Here is a 21,541-nt window from a genome sequence, read left to right as displayed (position 1 = left end):
AAATAATAAATTAAAATAAAAAATATTAAATATACATGAAATTAAATAAATAAATAGTCTAGTAAACAAAATTATTTTATAAACTTAAATCTTCCCTATTAAAAAATTTAAACTTTTAAAATAGTTGAATGTAAACTTATTTTCTGTCAGACTAGATTAAGTCGCAATACACATTGTTTGGTATTTTTCTAACCCTACTTATCACTAAAAAAAAAAAAGTTTTCTATTTGCCATTCCATTTAACGTGCATATTCTCTTCAATCTAGTTCTCACACATTGATGATATCTGTATTTTAAATTGTCTCATTTCACAAAATACCATTTATGACCAAATTTATATTTGAAAGTGTTATATGAATGTGAATTTTTTCTTAAAATAAAAATGACTTAACAGGCACGAAATCAAATTGAACCTGAGGAATGGCGAGACTTGCAACGGTTATACCCGCCATGAGATCGAATTTGAACTTGTGAGCATTGTATCCTCTTAGAGAAGCAAGGATGGGAAAAATCTCCGTCAACAACACCAACACTCTTTTGTACAAAGGTTGTTGGTTGTCATTGACAACGAGAGTTGACCACACATTCTTGCTGTTATTGGGGGGCAATATTGTGTCCTTAACGTTTTCGAATACCTCTCGAAAAAAACAAGGCGGGTCGGGTGCATTTTGCACCCACTGCTGCTGGTACATTTCTTTCTCTTTAGATTCCAACATTTCTTCCAATGTGCAACTCACTGCGGCACTGCTTACTGATGAAGCTACCATTATCAATAATGAAGATAGATAATGTCCTAAGTCTGTTACGTTGTTTAATTAGGACACTATATGCATATTGGAATGAGATATTGGATGAGATCAGAGAGGATCAATAATTCTATGGTGCTTTATTTTTCAATGTATTCGCTTGTATAAATAAAAGTTTATTAGCAAGTATATATACATATATAGCTTCATATAGCTAGAAAAACACTTCAAGTATTATATTTGCATTATTATTGTAACGGATACTCTTTTATTTTATTTTATTTTAACTAGTCTAAAATATTCGAGTTATGAGTATAAAATAGGAAGATATTTAACTAAAGAACACATAGACAAGAAAAAATATATAATAATATTTATATGAATAATATAATTATTCTCGTATAAAAAAATTATTTAATATAATTAGTTCGGTCCTTATTTTTTAAAAATTTAATCTGATTATTAGATATAAAAATAATAAAAAATATTATTCTTACACTAAAATTAATCACTAAAATTAGTCATTAATATATTTGTGTAGTTTAATTTATTTTTAATGTATATATATTTTAATATATATTTTATATTGGTGACTAATTTTAAAGACTGATTTTGGTGTAGAGGTGACATATAGTCAAAAAATAATTTAATAATAAGAGACAATGTACATCACTCTCACTAATGCATAGTGTGTCGCTCTTTTCACCTTAATATATACTATATATATTTCAATATTACACATCATATATTAGAGAAGATATTCTCCTAATATAATATAACATAAATACTACATATATAGGCTTGTTGACGCTTCATAATATGAGAGAGTAGGAGTTAGAGGTGGGGGTGAAATATCCCTTTCTATTCTTCTGGCATTACATGATGTATGATATTAAATATACTAGTTAAGATCTTTAATATCACTGTTGGTAGCGAAGAAAAGCTAGCTAGCTAGCAGGGCCGGGTGAACCTGCTTCTGTTTGACTCAACTAAAAGAGGAACCGCGTGGCCGTATGCCTGCTTAAGCAATTAAGGAGACACTACTTTGTATTGATTTCCAAAACAGTTCTTTTGTCATCACCTTCATTTTAAAAATTAAACAAACGAACCCTTTTAATCTTGGTACGTTACGTTGTTCATGTCATTCTTTTATGAGATCCTGGAGCTACTTGGAAATTTAATTGTGAGTATGGTCACAGCAGGCGGAGGTGTGATAATAAATATATACCATTCTTTTGATGATATATACTCCTTTCTGAAAAAACTCAATATCCATAAATATGTACCATTTCTAAAGAAGAAGGTGTACATTTTAAGGAAGTGTATTATAAAATGGTGCAAGTATATTTTTCAATATTAAAAATGTATAACACCAAAAAGGGGGTCATTAACAGTATAATAGGCACTAGTCGGTCGAGTTTGGTTTAAGAATCATTCAAAAATTATTATTTTCTTTAAATGCATATTTTATGTATATAATGGGTTGTTTATTTGGTCTAATTTAAACTAAAATTAAAAATGAACCCACTTTTTACTCTAGTCACAAAATCCTTCAGTTTCACTTTAATTCTAACCACCCAATCCTTATTTCAAATTTTACCTAATCCTTTCTTTGTGAATGATGGAACACCTCTCACCCTCACTCTCGCGACCTCTGATAACCATTCCACCGCAGTGGCGCCGACTGACCCCGCATCTTCCTCAGCACCTTTCAGCCCCCGATTGATCACCCATCTGCGCGTGCAACTTCCCTCGATGGCAGCAGCAAGTACGGTAGCCCCAGGAGCTTTCCGTCGCGATACTCAGGTGCACTTCGCTGGCGGGCCTCAACGTGGACTGGGTTGCACATCGCATGAGGCTGGGTCGCTACGCTGCTCGACTTGGCACCAGTACCGAGACCGCTAGCACCCTACGTCCTTTATCCTCCGTCCAAACCCCTTACGTCAACGTCGTTGTTCTTGCGACCCACAAGAACCTTGCGTTGCCGAGGATCTACGGGAGGTTAGTGGGTGGATTTCCTAATGTGATGATAACTGTTTATGTTGCTGCTAGTTGTACATGCAATAAATCAGCTTAGGTGTTTGATTTTTCATAGCAAATAACTCCATTGTTGCAATTTCACTGGATTGGAACATGCAGAATAAGTTGCTGATAATGTATTTATTTGCCATTGATTTAATCTTGGGACGCAAAGTTATTCAAAAGTTTGGTTTAAATAGTATAGTAGTGTTCGCTCACTGTGTGGACCTTTGCATGCAACGTCACGTAAATTAGTTGACCATTGTCTTTATTTACTTGACACTACTCAGATGGTTACTTTAGCATGTTTCTGGATGGTTGGTTTATATTATAGGCATTGATATTTGGTCTTACACAGTTTTAGCATGTTTGAAGTATGTGTTATTTGACACGTTTCTTGTTTATAAATAACTAAGCTTGGTGTCTGATTAATGTTAATTTTTTTTCAATTAATGCAAACGTGTATAGGGTTCTCAGGTTGAGCTATGTACTAAATAAGTGAATCAATTAAATATAAGTTTGCCTTTCTGTTTGTTGATAATTGAATATAACCAGGTTGCCTTAATTTTAGATGTATGGTTGCTTTTGGATTGGCTAATAATTCATTTTAATCATGAGGTGATATCGTACAAATCGGATTGTTAGTTTTAACAGTGTTTGGATGGTTATTTTACATCATTTTTGGTGGAATTTTCTCTCGAATGGTTCAGTTTTTACCGATTTTGACCAGTTCTTATCGACTTTGACCAGTTCTATTTCTTAAGCGGTTCAAATACTGGATCGGACCGGTTGAAAATTTGGTTCACCAGTTTTTTGGACGAACCGGCCGGTCTAGTCCGGTTCTTACAACTATGCATATATCTGAAAAACATGAGAATATGAAAGAGTGATTTTTGCAACTTAGTGAGAAAACATTATATCTATAACCCATATAAGATAATACAAATTTTACTTAAAAAGCTATATTTCCTTTTAGGGATAAAAAAAGTCATATTAAGTAAATATGCGAACAAATAGATAAGTAATTAAACGAATGAACTGAAATTGGAGTTCTCATTCAAGAAGTCAAATTAAATCGAATGCTACACACTTGGGCGTCTCTAAGAGTAATCCTTTCCTCTAGTGTGTTCATACGGTATAACAGATCTAATGTGTGACCTACACGTTAGGCTAGCAACGTCCTTGCTAGCTGAAATTTGAGCCAGATGCATCTAAGTTAACATCTTATCATGATCGTTATTGACTACAGTTTTTTAGTCAGAGTCTCTCAAACTAATTCATGTATAACAAATCTCTAATACTTGTAATATATTACTAAATTTCATTATATATGCTTTATAAAATATATGAATATCATCTCGTGTGTATTTTTATAAAATTATGAGTTTCGCAAAAATCAATACTCATTCTAATAATTCAAAAATCAAAATCAAATATTTTCAAATGTTAAAAATAATGATTCAATTTAAATACTGATCGTAATCAATGTTCTGAAAATCGGACTGGATCAGCCGGTCAAACTGGTCTAACCGTGAATCGACAGTTCAAACGGTTCGATTTATTAACAGAAATTGCTATTTTAAAAACCGGATACGAACCGCTGAACCGGCCAAGAACTCGCCGGTCAGGCCAGACTGAAACTCGGCCGGTTTATAAGAAACGACACCGTTTCCTTCATTGAAAGAAAAGGAATTGCACGCGTTTGTCCCCCCACCCCTTCCTTTCTCCAATCTTGTAGCCGCCTGTCGGAGTGAGAAACTGCTGCTGCCGCCTCCGTTGCACGCAAGAACTCGTCTTCGTGCTATCGGCGTTTGCTACTTCGATCTCACCAACCCCTGTTCGCTCTCACAAATCGCCTGGTCGCCATCGTCCGCACACTCAATAGCTCTCTGTCGTCCGTCGAAGGTCAATGCTCACTACTAGTGCTTGTTCTTCGTGTTTTTTTAATTGTCTATTCAGAAATCAGACCCTCTTCGTGCTTGTTCTTCGATGGTCAGTTATAGTTGTTTCTAGTGTTTTTTTATTATTCATGTGTTTCTAGTGTTTTTAGTGTTCTTTGTGTTTTTGATTAAGTGATGCGTTGCTGTTTTCTTGTTTTACTTTGTGCTTGAGATTGGATGCTCTGTCAGTGTTTAGTGCTTGTTCTTAGTTGATTGGCTTTGCTCACTACTCTGGCTTGTTCTGGCCTGCTCTTGATTGATTAACTCTGTTACTGGCTTATTGATTGATGATAAATTGCTACTGTTAAGCTGTTACTATTTTGTTAGGGATAAATTGTTACTATTACTGATAAATTGTTAGGGAGTACTTGTTACTGTTTTGTTATGTTTGTTGCTTAATGCTAAAATGAAAATCAAATCAAATGCTGTTTGTTGCTGAATGCTGTTGGTAGTATTAATTTTGTGCTACTATTAATTTTCTGGCAGTGCTGCTGCTGTTTTTAATTTTGTGAATGATTTGTTAATTTCAGTTATGAATGATAGTATTAACCTGCTTTTTTATGCTATTAATTTCAATGAAAAATTTGCCACAGATGTTGAGGGACTCTTAAGCTTATATGAAGCTTCACATCTTAGGATTCAGGGAGAAAACATATTAGATGAAGCTCTTCAATTCATCTTAAATCCATTACTCCTATGAACGTTATTTTGTTTTATTTTATTTTTCAATTTGATAATATCTTTGATCTTTGTTGCCTATGTTAGTTGGTGTTTGTTGATGGTCTGGAGTTTTGAGTTGTTTGTTAGATGAGTTTAGTTGTGATAAATTTTGAAAATTGTTATGTTTTGAGAAGGTTTGGTTCAATAATTAGATTGAGCTTGAGTTTAGATTGTGTTAAATTTTGATAATTGTTATGTTTTGAGAAGGTTTGGTTCGGTGATTAAGTTGAGCTTAATTGTAGAAGAGGTCTTGCTACCCAGTTGTAAGATTGTACAGTATTAACTTATTAAATGATTAGAATTGCATTTTGTTTGAACAAAATTGCATTTTGTTTGAACAATGTTGACCTATTGAATAGTATTCAGTGATTGGAATTGTATTTTGTTATAGATGGTGATGATTTTCTTATGGAATGACTAAGTTTGTATTAGACTACAAGTATGTGTTAGGCGTTTATTTATAATTCATTATTTTATTATTATACGGTAGTTTTTCCGGTTAGACTACGGTTGAAACAATAAACCAGTGAACTAGTGACTAAAACAGTTTGATGACCAGTCCAGTTTTCAAAACCTTGATCATAATATATTTACAAATAATTATAGACATAATATCTACTCACAACTTGGCTCTAAAGAACTGGAAATAACTTTGACCGCATCACCAAGCTACCAAATGATGTCTAATAATTTTACAACTCTAGAAATATGATAATGATAACATTTGTGAGTTAATAATATTGTCAATTAATATAATCTTACTTAATTTGACAAAAGTTTCAAATTTTTCAACCATAATAATCCTAATTTGGATTTATACATATCTATAAGTATATAGATGACAAAAATCGAAGACATAAGTAATTATTAAGACAAAGAATTACCTTAAAATTTGAAATTATTAAGACAAAATTTGAAATTCTTCCTTCACCCACTAAATTTGTACTCTATTAACAGAGTTGTGCGAAAATAACTGCACTGTGGTGTATACAACTCAAACCTTCCGATCGACCTTCAATGAACCATGTAGTAGAGATGCTTAACTTTACAATCTAACAATGCCTCTGAAGCCTTTGTTATATCCAACTGAAAACTTGAATTCTGAACAAATTAGAGCAGGTCATTCAACAAATATTACAGCCTACAGGTGATTTTGGTGAAACTATCACTAGCAATGCTACACTAGAAAATAGCTTATCCGGTAGAAGTTGACTACAATGTCAAATAGTTGATTTTTCATTCTTGTAAAATAATCTTTCAAAGCCAGTTTATGTTATCATGTTATGTAATGAGTTAAACCTCAGAGTGGTCCCTGAACTTGCACTCGACCCTCAAAGTGGTCCTTAAACTTGCAATGGCCCCAATATTTAGAAATGGTTGAACTCTTTAGGTTGATGTATTTTTTGTTGCCATATTTTGCTTTCATGATTCTGTTTCAATATGCACTGGTTTGTTTCAGACATTGTTGTTGCCATATTTTGCTTTCATGCTTCTGTTTCAATATGCCTATATTAATAGAATGGGATAGGAGTAGAACTTACTATCTCGTGGGGACGAGTTTACTGTCACTTACGTATGTTTAGGGACTAATTTATATCACTTATGTATATGTAGGGACTAAGTTTATGTCACTTATGTAAGTTGAGGGACCATGTTGGGTCTCGATATTGTAAGTTAATAATTTTTGTGATTTCCTGCAGGGACTAATCATAGCTGTCCAGGAGGTCTTCCTTGATGTCTACCACAGATTTTGTGTATGGCACTTGTGAAGAAACTTCAATAAGCAGTGGAAAGACAACGAACTCATAGGATTACCGTGGGAGTGTGCAAGATCTACCACTCAAGAGGGATTCATTGAGGGTATAATGAAAATTCAGAGAGCTAAGAAGGAAGCCTAGGAGTACCTTGCCAAATGGCGAAGAGATGCATGGAGTCGGGCCTTCTTCCCTACCCAACCAAAATGTGACAACATCTGTAACAATGCTTGCAAAGTATTCAATGCAAGAATCAAGGAAGCAAGGGCTAAACCAATTATCACACTACTCAAGGAAGTTAGAATATATATCATGAGGACGATAGCCCGAAACAAAATGAAATTCAAGAACCATGTTGGGTTACTACCCCCTGTTCAACGTTGCCGCTTGGAAAAGATCAGGAATGCTTCAAAGAATTGGGTGTCAATGTGGTCCGGAGATGCGGACTATGAACAATTCGAGGTACATGGGTTGCCAACAAACTGGTAGTGGACTTGGGAAAGGGAATATGCACCTGTGGACTTTGGCAACTGAGTGGTATTACTTTAATTGTCATTACCGTTCCAATAGTTATTTTGATATTGTAATTGTTTTTCTTAATTTATTGTGGATTTCACACTGGAATTGGAATTGGTTACTTAGTAACTTGGATGCATTTTATTGATTTGAAACAGGGATGCCCTGTGTCTATGCTTGTGCTGCAATGGCTAGGGCAAGCAGGCAGCCCGAAAACTTCTGTCATAGATGGTTGACAATGGATGCATACAATGACACATATGCATTCCATATCAATCCTATTCCTGGTCAGAAACTCTGGGAGAAGTCACTTTACAACAGACCACAAGCAACCAAATTTAAGAAGATGCCAGGGGCACCCAAGAAGAAAAGAAGAAAGGGAGTTGATGAAGGCCCAGTTGGAGGCAAGAAGCAGAAGAACACCAAGATGAAGAGGGTATATAAGGAGGGTTCACGCCATCATTGTGGTGGCAAGGGTCACGACAAGAGAAATTGTGCTAAGAAGAAGGCCGACGACGAGGCTGCAGCTGTTGCAGCTGCTGCAGTTGCTGCTGCTGCAGTTGCTGCTGCTAGTGAAGCTAATACAGGAAATCAGCAACAACCTCTCCCTGCTGCTCCTAAAGTCCCAGATGAGGGCAATGCTACTGAGATTGAGGTAGGCATGAGTCAACCAATGGTGTCAGAAAATAAAAATGAAGAATCCCACCAGGTAAATCAGTCCCAGGCAAGGCCACCAAAGCTCCCTAAAAAAAGAAGACAACCTCCACCAGCTGCAACAGCTTCGATTCCTCCAGCAGCAACCAGTGCTCCTCCACCAAGTGTTTCAAATGCTCCTCCACCAGCCACTGTTCCAATTTCAAATACTCCACCTCCAACAAGTGGTCGTATCAATCCAATGGTTGGTGTATCAGCAACTACAGCTTCAAGGTTGCGTAACACCATGCATTTTGTTCCAACTTCGGGGTTCAAACCACCAAGAAAATTCAACAAACGAACATTTTGCTATTTTTCTATTAAGATATTTTGCTTTTAAACATTGAACTTTATGGTTTCTGAGTTCCATGTGTCAGGGTGTATGTGTTTTGGATTATGGTAGTTAAATACTCCATCTTGTATTTTGATCGTGTCTAGTTTGACACAGACAACTTTGAAAAATAATTAACAATGTGGGAATGTTATTGTTGAATGTTTCAAATTTTATTACACTTCCTTAGCTACATAAAATAGAATTACACAAATCTATTCATTTGTTCATCATAAGGTACAGTAATTACAACTTTTGTTTTACACAATATTTAACTGAAAATCACTGCTTCCATACTACACAAACAACAATTACAATTACTGTAACAACAACCAACAACAAACAAAATGCTAGTTTTAGAGCCCTAACTTTAGACTCCAAGCTTCCAAGCTTCCAAGCAAATTTCATTCTCCACTCCTCCATTTCAAAGCCAAAATTACTTCTGTCACTTTTTTCTTCTTTATCAGCAACTTTGTCAGCCCACATAAAGAGACCATACCACCTCTTGCCAATACTCTGCAACCACATTTCATGTCCATTGAGAAGAAATGTTACAAATTGAATAAGCAACAATGCTAGGTATATTCATTAACAAAAATCACTTACATTATAATTAGGATAACCATAAAATGGTCTCCCTGGATTCGCCTCTGTTCCTGACCACTTCAGGACGGGTCGGCTACCACATCCACACCTATCTGGAATTCGTTCGTGACTACTTCTGGTGGTTTTCCTCCCATAGCTTTTCTCGGATCATCGGTTATTGGAGCTACTAACATGGTTGCTGCCTCCACCCATCATGACCCACTCAAATCAAGCTCAACGGTGCCAGGAAAGACGAAGGAGAGCAGAGAAGAAGAAACAGTCTGGTTTCTAGTAATAAATTGGGGATTAGGGTTATAAATGATTTCAGGGACTAAATTGAGTTAAAAAAAGATAACAGCCACATTAGATAACCGTTACCTCTCCAACGTGGCGTCTCTTCATACATGTCAGCGCGCCGTTAAGGAATATTCTCCGAAAAATGCTTCAGGGACGACGTGAACCACATGTGTTAAATTCGGGGATAAGATTGGGGCCATTGCAAGTTTAAGGACTACTTTGAGGGTTGAGTGCAAGTTCAGGGACCACTCTGAGGTTTAACTCAAAGAAAAATACTTGACAACTGGAAACGCAATCAAATAGACCAATAATTTAAAGCATGTTTCTGGATTGCCAAAAGTTGATATAATGTAATTGTATTTTTTTTGAAAAAGAAAAGGAAATCATTGACAGTAATATAAAACTGAGAGAAAATGGCAGGACAATTTTCCTTTGGCAAAGAAAGAAATAAAATTGAAGAATGCACTTATACATTTATGTATATTTCTATACATGTTTGATCTCTTTCTCTTTGCCAAAGGAGAATGCCGTGTCATTCCTCAACAGCAATACAAATGTTTAACACTTTTTATATACCAATTTCGATTTGTGTGTGATGAAGACTATCATGGAAGCTCTTTCTATATATAGCCAGCAATAATCCGCATCCAAAGCCAGCATATGCCATTGAAAAGGAGTAGCAATCAAGAGCATATATATGCCAGAAGCATAGAAGCACAATTCCCAGTGCAAAGCTCTCGCGGTTTATGGTATTAATTCTCTCCTCTCATCTATTCCTTTCCAAGTCCAAGGATTTGTCTATATCACACTTTTTCTCTTGCCTTACAAATCAGGTTCTTATCCTTTTTGTGCTCATGATTAAGTTACTCTAACTAAAACCATTATAACATGCATATGCTCGCCCTACTTTCATTGAGAAATGTTTTTCGTACTCTATACTGACACATAATATTGTTTTGGATGTGTTTACAGACCCATATAGAATGTAAGTATTTACTATAGTGCCTAAAAAGTATTGCCTAATTACTAAAATAGGTAAAATAATTAATTTTAAATTTAAAAGTATAAAAGTTAAAATTTTTTAAATATTTTAAAATTACTATAAAAAATAACTTAGGCAAAAGTTAGGCACTAAATAAAAGACACCATAAAATTGGCCATAGAATGTATTCCAAATCTAACAAGAAAAAAGCAGCATGTCAACTTAATATACAGAGAGGGAAGATATGCAAAATATACATCTGTGCTTCACCAGCATGGCATATATTTGAAAATGTGTCAGGTAAATAAAAGGGTAAATTAAAGTCATAGAAATGGACGACTTGTCATAATAAGGGTAGTGCAATGTCACAACGTGAACCATGTGCAGTTGCTCTCAACCACTTGTTTGCGTCTAGCTAGGTCCCACTCTACCTCAGCTCCTTTCAAAAATGTTATATAAATTACTCATTTTGAGTTCGTTATGTAAGTCTCATGCTAAACAATCAATGTCAATTTATGTTAAGCATACATAAGCAAATGATCGATCTTCACGTAAGAACAAAGTTGATAAAACAAAATGAATGAAACAAACGCATGTGAGATGCATGTGCAGAATGAATGAACCTGCCAGTCCAAGCAACTTAGCTACTTTAACAGAACATTCTGCTTCTCTGAGTTACTTGGATTTCATCATTAGAAAAGTGTGTTACTCTTGTTTGAATGATGTAAACATATTGCATTATTAGAAAGTTGTGCTTCCATTATTCATTCATAAATAATCATTATTAATCACGTACAGCTTAATTCAACCACATTATTAATCATTATTACACAATTAAGGCAATCCGAAATTGTGGTTTGCGACGCTGGGGAAGGACCAAATTCAGTTGGCCAACTCTTTCAACCTCTTCATTTTATTCTACAATTCATTAAACTCCAACTAATTTGATTTATGCTGATCAGTTATTATTGTTAGGAAATTTCATTTCCGTAGTCTATTTTAACTATTTTATATTTTATACCAGATTGGGCCTTAATGAAAATAAAATCAATACTATTCTATTTTTCACGCTTTTCTATATATTTGAAGAAATAACAATATCAGAACTCTCATATATTTAATATCTCAAACTTGCAGAAAAACAAGTGAAACTCGGCATTGTTTGTGGAGAACTAAAATACAAAATGTAGCCTATTATTGCCTATAAAAACTAATAAAATAGTAAAAATGTAGCTTTCATTAGGAAGTTTTGTACCCATTAATCTGGGGAAAATTTGCAGCACTGCAATGAAGTATAATTAGAAGTTGCAGCTATTGCCTACCACACTAAACATATTTCAATTTATTTAATGTATTTTGGAAGCAATAACTGCCTTGGCAATTGGTTGATTTGGTTCCCACATGAAAGCTTTGATGCAATCACCAAACCAACCAGAAAGAGATGTGACCATATAATGTCAACATCTAAGAGAACACAAAATGGATTCCCAATAGTGCTTTGATACAAACTATTCTCCAACCTATACATAATGATGAACTGTATGGTAATCAATCAGGTTCCTATAATTTAAATCCCTTTACATTTTTCAGTTCATAGATCTGTGTTTATTAGTAGACACCCCCTTTGGTTTTGACTCAAAACATTTGTATTTTCTTGGAGAACAGAAACGGTACACCTTATATAATGATAATTAACAAAGAAAATGTCTCCAATCCAAAATTTGTTTGAACTACTCTTGTAATTTCAAGGTGCAAGAAGGGCAATATAGTCATAAAGAATAATATAATATATCTTGTATTATCTACCATGTTTTGACAAATCTACTTATGATAATACAGTTCCAAAACGACTTTAAGAGTCTAAGCTTATTTTCCCAAAGCATTTCTTTGTATTAATGGAAGCAGAGACAGTGTTGAAGCTCTTTGATTCTTGCTGGTTTGGGATTCAAGACATGAAGGAACAAGAACCTTGTTCATCAAGTTCTCATGAAAACACAAATCATCAAACCAAAGAAGGAATATCAGAATCAGAAGAACCGATGCTTTTGCGCAGCCAAACCATTCATACAAGGTCTATGAGCGACCAATTGGACAATAGGACATGCTCCATGCATGATGATTCTAGTTCGCCCGAGTTTGAGATGTTGCCATCAAAGCTTCAAACCATTCTTTCAGGAAAAGATATCACAGACACAGAACAAGATGAAAGGCAAGCACAGGTGCAAGTGCAACTTGAAGGGTTGCCTAAGAAAAACAACAACAACAACAAAAGAAGAGGAAGGAAGAAGAGAAGGGGAAGCAAGAGTTTATCAGACCTTGAATTTGAGGAGCTTAAAGGGTTTATGGATCTTGGCTTTGTTTTCTCAGAGGAAGACAAAGATTCAAGCTTGGCTTCAATCCTTCCTGGTTTGCAAAGGTTAGGGAAGAAGAGTGTCAAGAATGATGATGATGATGAGGATGGTGATGATGATGATGAAGATGAGGAGAATTGTGACAAGGCTGCAGTTCCAAGACCTTACCTTTCAGAAGCATGGAAGGTACATAAGAAAAAGAAAGAGAACCCTTTGAAGAATTGGAAGGTTCCTGCTTTGAACAATGAAAATGACATTAAAGATAGCATCAAGTTATGGGCTCACACTGTTGCTTCCACTGTCAGATGATGATGAATAAACTTCATGGCTCAACTTCAAGTATTTTCTGTCTCACATATTTCAGATTATAACTTCGAAAATTTTGTCCAATATTTTGGCTAATGCAGCTTCCTTTTCTATTTCATTCACTTCCTACTTCTCTATGTTGCTAAAGTCTTCTACTACTGAAATTTGCTGAGTTCCACACTTCACAAACTTGGAAATATAAAAAGGACAGATCATGATCATGGGGCAATTTCTGTAGGAATAGAATTAGGATACAGAGCTTTCAGCTCTGTTTACTTTTTGCTTCCTAATCTTATATCAGAAGTTAAATGCTTATAAGTCAGTAGTTTCTCTGTAACCAAAGAAATATGGACAAGGACAATTATTATGTAAAGCATTTGATTCATACTCAAGACAGTATACAAACTGTTTCAGATTATCACTATACGTTTTGTCCATTATTATCGTCTTATTGAGAAAACTACCAATAAAGGAAAAGGTACCTTTCATTTTCATTGCATACGCCCAATATACCCCTTTTTAGCATCTCTAAATTTTCCGGCTTTATTGATGTTTTATTTGAATGTAGTAACATGAAGGAATGTAAATATTTTACCTGCTTATGCTACTCCATGACTACTAAAATTCCAGAATCACCCATGTTCAATTGGTCTTTTTATTTTATATACAATCTATTAATATATGAATAACTGTTTTTCATTCAAGATGGTACACGACATCATACAACATTAGCTTATAATTTTCAACCAACATTAATATCAATATACAAATAGTCAAATACAAAGTACCAAAAACCAGAAGACATAAACTAAAGACAAACTAGCTGATTGGTAGTCAATAAAATTGAGTTAGTTACACCATTGACGTGCCGAGTGTTTATGTGAACCACCCACCTGAATATGTAGGCTCTCTTCTCCTGGCACTTTTCCTCATCATCTCAGCCCAACTGTCAATAACATTGGAGACCTCAAATTTACCGGCAATTTTCAACTTTTTAGCCAACTCCTCAAGTATGCCAGGATTCCCAGCTTTTGAAAAATCAGCAGCAAACTTGTTATAATCAAGTTGAGGAGCTTTCATCCCCTTCGCTATCATTTCCTCTATATATCTACATGCCTCGCCTGATCTTCCCTGTCTTATAAGGCCTCCGATGAATAGAGTGTAGGAATTATCATCAGGATAACACCCCATATGATGCATCTCATCCCATATGGCATGTCCCATTTCATAGTTCTTTGTCACAAAATAAGATTTCATTATCATGTTGTAAGTGTGAATTGTAGGCTTGATGCCACTTTGAATCATCATCTTGTATATTCGCATTGCATCATCCGGCATATGCTGGCTTGTCATCACTTTTATCAAAGCATTGTAGGTCTTCCCGTCAGGTGGACAACCTCTTTTCCTCATTGTCTTCAGTAGATCAGATATCAAATCCATTCTCCTCTGCCTCCCAAACCCAGTGATCAAACACGTGTAAAGTGCAGCGTCCGGTTGACACCCACGATCTATCATTTCATCGAAATACTCTTCAGCATCTATCATCACTTTTTTTCTTGCAAAAGTCCTGTATCATAATCGTATAGCTCCTAACATTGGGATATGGACCTTTGGCCTTCATGATTTCAAATAACTTGATGGCATCTGATTTCTTCTTACACCTTAGCAATCCTTCAAGCATAATATTATGTGCAACAACATCTGGCTTAAATCCCTTATCAATCATCTCATTCCACACTCTCCCTGCTTCCAGCAAGTTTTTTACCCTGCACCAACCATTAAAAAGTACGGTGTAAGTTTGCAAATCATGCGTAAATCTACCCTTCAGTTTTTCAAAAACTGCTTGAGCTTCTTTACCAAGCTTCGCCCTGCCAAGGCTATCAAGCAAGAAATTAATTGCATCAGCATCCACTCTAAACTTGTACTTCTTCATCAGATCAAAGACCCCAACAGAGTTTTTCCTCTCCTTTGAGGCAGCAAAGGATTTGATAGCAATGGAGAAAGTCTCCATTGTCAAAAGGCCCTTCTCCCCCATTTCCTCAAGCATTGCCACCATCGTCTCAAATTGTATTGTCTTCCCAAGAATATGCATCATGGAGTTATAAGTTCTGGAATCATGGGCAAATCCAGGCCTTCCCCCGGCCCAACAAAAGAACCGAAATGCCGGCTTCCTTGCATGCTTGAACCGCTGCAGCACATCCATAACCAAATCATGTGACAACTGAACCCCACATTCATCAAGAACAGCCTCCATATTCCTATCCAATGCAAACAATTCATCAATCACCTTGCATACCCTATCAACCTCATCTGAGTCAGCACATGACTCAGCATTAAAACCTCTACCATCATCATCATCTTCATCATTATCATCATCATCATTCTCAGTGCTAGATTCAACACCAGAAAAAGCATCACCATTACCAACAGTAGCAAAACCGATAGAATTATTGAAATACGGAAACTTTAATAAGAAACTAAGATGGGAATTCAGCAGTTCTTTTTGTGGAGCAAGAAGTGAAGAGGGGTGTGGCAAAAGAAGTGGAATTTGAGAACGAGAATGATAGAGAGTGCAATTAAGAGGATAATGAAGCAAACGAGACAAGGGCAGAGAGCTACCACAAGGAAAGCGCACTTGCTCCTTTGGCATCCAATTGGTCGTCCCTGATGGAAAGAGCGTAGCTTGGTGGCAGAGATGGCATGGAAGGGGCCATTGAGGTGCTCACGAAGGAACGAATTTAAAAATCGAAACTTTGAGCTGGTGGATGTTCTATTGCAAAGGGAAGTAGTCATTGAAGTGCCATTTACAGTGAAAAAAGCAACGAATGAAGAAGGAGGAGTTGGGTGTGGAAGTAAAAGGCGGTGCTGATTTTCTGGCCATCAAATAAAATTAGACCAAGGTTCAATCCAAAAAGAAGGTCTCCGATTCATATTCGACTTTTTTGAAGAGGTTGGACACTGAGCTATGCTGGTCTAAGTAAGTATTTTCGCAAACTTTTTTTATTATTTCTATTTTTTTAAAAAGATAGATTTCAACAAATTTTTAAGATGAAAGCAGCGATTATCTATTAATAAAGATAGAACTATTTTAATAAAGGTAATTATCAACTTTACTATAAATACACTGACAATCCTCATATATATTTACGTTCTAGTTTACTAAATTTGCATAAAATCCTTGCTAACTTAAATATTAGAGTCTTTTGCAAGTACCACCCCCACCTCCTCACGAGGAACTCAGACGGCGGCACCTCAAGAACAAGTCGGTCGCTACCTCACAAGGAGTCTAGACCTCACGTCTAGGCCCAAATCAAAGTTTCAAGTAACCTTTAGAACATTAACGCCGTTGCCGAGAACCTGGAATTCGACCCTTGATAATGGCGGACCCTCAATATGAAGATGGTCACACGTCGTCTGAATCAGAACCTAAGTCTTACCATGATGATCTCACACTGGCAATACCTCCATCACAGAAAAGAACACATGTTCCATATGGGGAAGGGATATCGAAAAACCCCCAATCAAGGCAGATTCAATCAGAGGTACATCTACCAGAGGAAGAAGAACCTCCACAAACAACGGAGATATTGGTTCTAGTCCATGGTCACCGTCGACGACTAGAACAGTTAGAACAAGAAGCCGAACGTCAACAGAAAGAAGAATGGGAGATGTGGGGAGAAGTGTGATAAACCCCAATCTTGTGGTTTATCTTGTGTTGATTTTAGGGGATTTTGTCAATAATTTCCGTACTTATCTATATAAAATGCATGGTTTTGTGTTTCCTTCCTTATTTTGCCTCATGGTTGAAAGCATGCTCATTTGACCCTTAAAATGCTATATTTTAATCTCTTCTATCACCATTCGATGCCGTGATGCGTTTGTTAAGTGATTTCAGAGTGTACAGGGCAAGATTGGTCTAGAAGATAGAAAGGGAGCATGCACAAGTGGAAGGAACAGAAAAAATGGAGCTTTGGAGAAATGCCACTGATGCACCACTATTTCGTGGTACATCTTGTGCTTAATTGAATAGATTTTATCCACTAATCTCACACTTATTCATAGAATTTGCATGATTCTACAATTCCTTCCTAATTCTGTGATATAGTTGAAAACATGTTTCCTAAGCCTTTAAACTGTTAATTTTAATTATCTTTTATTACCATTCGATGCCGTGATCTGTGTGTTAAGTGTTTCCAGGCTTTATAGGGCAGGAATGGCTTAGAAGATGGAAAGGAAACATGCAAAAGTGAAAGGAACGTGAAAAATGAAGTTTTGAGAAGCTGGCAGCGAAGCGCACGCATGGACGACGCGCACGCATGCCTAGCGCAGAAGATGAGCGACGCGTACGCATGACTTACGTGTACGCGTGACAAGGAATTCGGCCAAATGACGCGCACGCGTGAGTGACGCGTACGCGTGACAGACGCCACGTGCAGAGAGTTGCAGAAAGCACTAGGGGCGATTTTTGGGCTCCTTTTGGCCCAGTTCTAAGCCCGAAAAACACAGAATAGAAGCTGCAGAATGGGGGAATCAAGGGAGAGCTTTTCATTCACACAATTTTAGGTTTTAGATGTAGTTTTCTAGAGAGAGAGGCTCTCTCCTTTCTCTAGGTTTTAGGATTTAGGATTTCTCTTAGTTTTAGGTTTATTTCTTCTCCAATCTAGGTTCAATGTTCCTTTAATTTAGTTTCTCTTCTACTTTTATTTATTCTATTACTTTAATTTATGAATTCTCATGTCAGATTTGATTTCTCTTATTAATACAATTTGAGGTATTTCATGTTTATTGCTTGCTTCCACATTTGTTGTTATTGAATCTCTTGGCTTTGGTTGAGTAATTGGTGACACTTGAGTTATCAAACTCCTTTGTTGATTGATAATTGTTATTTTTGCAAGTTGATTTAAATCCCACTAACTCTAGTCTTTTCGTAGGAGTTGACTAGGACCTGGGAAATCAATTTGATTTATCCACTTGACTTACCTTCATAGCTAGAGGTTGACAAAGTGGGAGCAATGAGCAATTCTCATTATAATTGATAAGGATAACTAGGATATGACTTCTAATTCTCATACCTTGCCAGAGCTTTTCTAGTTATTAGTTTATTCCTCTTGCAATTTACTATTCTTACTTCTTATCTTAAAAGCCCCAAAATACAACTTTCCATAACCAATTATAAGCACATTCCCCTGCAATTCCTTGAGAGACGACCCGAGGTTTGAATATTTCGGTTTATTTTTATTGGGTTTGTTACTTGTGACAACCAAATTTTTGTACGAAAGGATTCTTGTTGGTTTAGAAGCTATACTTTCAACAAGAGCTTATTTGTGAAATTCTAGACCATGCAAAAGTCCGTTCATCAAAATGGCACCGTTGCCGGAAAATTACAAACGTGTGACTTATTATTGGTTATTGTAAATATTTGCTTTTTACTTGTCTGTTAATTTTTGTTAGTTTTAGGACTTAGCTGCTTATTTTTACTAGTTTTTGTTTTATTTTCTTTAGTTATTATGAACTCTCACCCCTTTGGCTATGAGTCTGGTTACCATTGTGTTGCAGGAAGAGGAGATTACAATGAGAACATGCATCAAGGTTGGAACGACCAATGAAGGGAGGCACCACAAGGATTTGATCAACCCTCGTGGCAACAAACTCCTCCAATGTGTTACAAGCAACAACCATTCTGTGATGCATATCAAGGCAATGGTTATGGTGGACCCTTCCGTGACAATTAACCCCCACCACACTATACCTAGGAGCCCCCTCCTCAACATACCAAACACCCACTATACTCACAAGCCACCCACTACCAAACACCCTTCTATGATCCTAATCCTTACCTACCATACCAAGAACCTTATGAGCCATACTTAGAACCACCCCAATCCCAACACAATTACTCCCAAGAACCACCACCTCAATATACACCATCTCTATATCTTTATCAAGAAGAACCACCTCCGTATTATGAGCCCTTTCTCCCAAAAAATGAACCCTGCTATCCACCCCAACCTCTATGGGATAACAACACACTCATCTCTAATATCATTGGTCTCACCTCTATACTCCAAAATCTTATATCCCGCATGAACCAACCCTCTACCTCCAATATTCAACCCTCAAGCTTTAGCACACCACTACCCTACGTGTAAGAATACCCATATCCATCAATCCAAGAGCAAGATGATCCCAATGATGCTATTGACATGGAACAAGAGAGAATGGATCGTCTTCGCAAATTCATACTTCATAAGAAGTTAGAGAAGGCTCTAAAGGTGGAGGTAGGAGAGACCCTTGAAGATGAAGGAGTAGTTGAAGGGAGTTGTCATGGAAAGAAAATAATCAAGGAGGAGTTGATTTTGTATTAGAGCAAGTGGAGAAAGCCAAAATTATCACAGAAGAGGAAGTGGTTGCAGACTTAGGACATGCGAAACCTCCACGGGAAACTCAAGTCATAGAGCCTCCTTCCAAGACGTTTGAATTTGATGTTCCGGAGGGTGTACAACCTCCAAAGCATATCATGGTTGAAGATTTGGAGGTGGTTGATCATGAGATGGATTCAATCATTGATGAATCCTTGTCTACAATTGAATCCTCTCCCATTGGACTTGACATGGAGATTAAAGAAGAAGAAGCAAAACCTCCTATGCCCTTGGTGAGTAATGAAGAAGAGATTGAATTGGAAGAAAGCTACCAAGAGGACGATGTTAATATTGAAAAAGCTTGCAAAGAGGTGGAAGTTGTCAAGAAAGAACACGCGGGAGTGAAACTTGAAATCACCTTGCCAAAGTTGTTGGAGACCCCTCCCCCTAAGTCGCCATCATCCTTCACAACATTCAAGTGGGTAAAATTCGTATCCCTTAACTTTCTCATTCCACTTGAATATGGTTTACTTGAGACAGATGGTCAACTTAGAGCTCTTTGTGGCGTTAAGAGTAAGAGGAAGATGGTTAGTAGTAGGAGTTGTCATGCAAGGTTCAATATAGTTGTATGCTCCAAGTTGAAGTGCAAGGATTAGTGTAGAGCTCAATTGAATGGGTTTAGAAGGTTGTTTGGATGTCTCTGTGAGAATTCAAATCGCAAGCCACCCGGTTGGAATAATGGTGATCAATATAAGACGGGTGCAAAAGCAAGGTTTGGGATCCCGGAATTCATTCTAGCAATCAACACTTTTGGGGCCTTGTCACTTGCTTCAACTTGCTTGAAGGCGTTATGCGCCTAGTTTGGGACCCCGGAGGTCACTGGAAGTACAAATATTGGTGAGGATTCCTAGAAGAGTTCAAGCATAAGCCGCCCTGACAAGGAGCTCACCAAAATATCCAACTTAAGGACTTTAACTAAAAGTGCTAGGTGGGAGACAACCCACCATGGTATGATATTTCATTTTTATCCTTAATTTTATTTTATTTTATTTTGATTAGTATCCAGTCATAATGTCTGCATTAGCATCTGCATTTTGCATTCTGCATAAAAAAAGAGAGAGAAAAGCGAGTTCCACACATGTGTGTGAACCACGCGCACGCGTCACATGCGACCTTAAACCTTACAAAAGGTTATGCGGGAGCTGTGCAGGAAGGGTGCCTTGCGCACGAGCCAACCCACGCGTACGCGTGGGCGACGCGTGCGCATCACCCGTATTTTAGTCAACCCACGCGTAAGCATCAGCGACGCGTACGCGTGGGTAAGGAAATTAGCGTAATAAGCGTTCTGACCCGAGAGTTGTGCTGCCCTCGCGATGGCACTGTGCTAGAGGCACAAAACCAGCCACGCGTACGCGTCCATGACGCGTTCGCGTCATTTCGCTTTCAAACCACCCACGCGTACGCGTAGAATGGCCAACTCAGTTTTCACGCGTACGCGTCGTGCCCCGTTTTCATTCCCTTCTCCTTTCTTCTATCCTTTTTTCTTCTATACTCCTCCTTTTTTACTTTCTTCTCCTCCCTTCCCTTCCTTATTCTCTTTCATTCCCTTTTACATATTACATTTGCATACTTTTCTTCATTACATTTTAATTTTGTTCATGTTTCTTTCTTCTTTTCTACTTTCTTATTTTATCACTGGTGTTAAATGTTCTTGTTCGACTGTTGCATCTTTTCTTACATTTTTTTGGTGCTTCGTGACTTGTTCTGCACTGATGTGTGTTATTAATTATAAGTCAATGCTAATTTTTATGATACTTGTATTGCATTGCATTGATATGAACTTATATTGGCTTTCATTACTCACACTCTCTCCCCTATTGTTGCAATTTTTGCACTATTGATATGCCATTTGCTTCTGCTATTTTCTCACTTGCATGTTATA

General features: G+C 36.8%; 3 protein-coding genes across 3 annotated transcripts in view; 1 reads left to right on the top strand and 2 right to left on the bottom strand.

Moving 5' to 3' along the window:
• LOC107469228 (early nodulin-70-like) overlaps positions 1-767 on the bottom strand; it is an 8,658-nt gene extending 7,891 nt beyond the window's left edge. Inside the window, exon 1 of the mRNA XM_016088606.3 lies at positions 414-767. Within this exon, the coding sequence (XP_015944092.1) occupies positions 414-767 (354 nt within the window). The remainder of the gene's footprint in view (positions 1-413) is intronic.
• An 11,646-nt stretch (positions 768-12,413) lies between these two features.
• On the top strand, positions 12,414-13,634 carry LOC107469232 (uncharacterized). Its single transcript, XM_052255794.1, has 2 exons — positions 12,414-13,273; positions 13,389-13,634. The coding sequence occupies exon 1, from the start codon at positions 12,479-12,481 to the stop codon at positions 13,241-13,243; it is 765 nt and encodes a 254-aa protein (XP_052111754.1). The 5' UTR covers positions 12,414-12,478; the 3' UTR covers positions 13,244-13,273; positions 13,389-13,634.
• Positions 13,635-13,952: 318 nt separating this feature from the next.
• LOC107469247 (pentatricopeptide repeat-containing protein At5g14820, mitochondrial-like) lies at positions 13,953-16,135 on the bottom strand. Its single transcript, XM_021132478.2, is given in 3 exon segments — positions 13,953-14,785; positions 14,787-15,630; positions 15,860-16,135. Coding segments are annotated over 3 exon segments (1,608 nt in total). The 5' UTR covers positions 15,955-16,135; the 3' UTR covers positions 13,953-14,116.
• Between the last annotated feature and the right edge of the window lie 5,406 nt (positions 16,136-21,541).

This window comes from Arachis duranensis, chromosome 10 (genome assembly GCF_000817695.3).
Source record: "Arachis duranensis cultivar V14167 chromosome 10, aradu.V14167.gnm2.J7QH, whole genome shotgun sequence".
NCBI lineage: Eukaryota > Viridiplantae > Streptophyta > Magnoliopsida > Fabales > Fabaceae > Arachis > Arachis duranensis.
Note: the sequence above shows the minus strand (reverse complement) of the source record. Positions and strands in the feature narration are given on the sequence as shown.

Bases quoted from the DNA above. Each gene is read 5' to 3' on its own strand.
- LOC107469232 (XM_052255794.1), top strand. From the start codon at position 12,479: ATGGAAGCAGAGACAGTGTTGAAGCTCTTTGATTCTTGCTGGTTTGGG.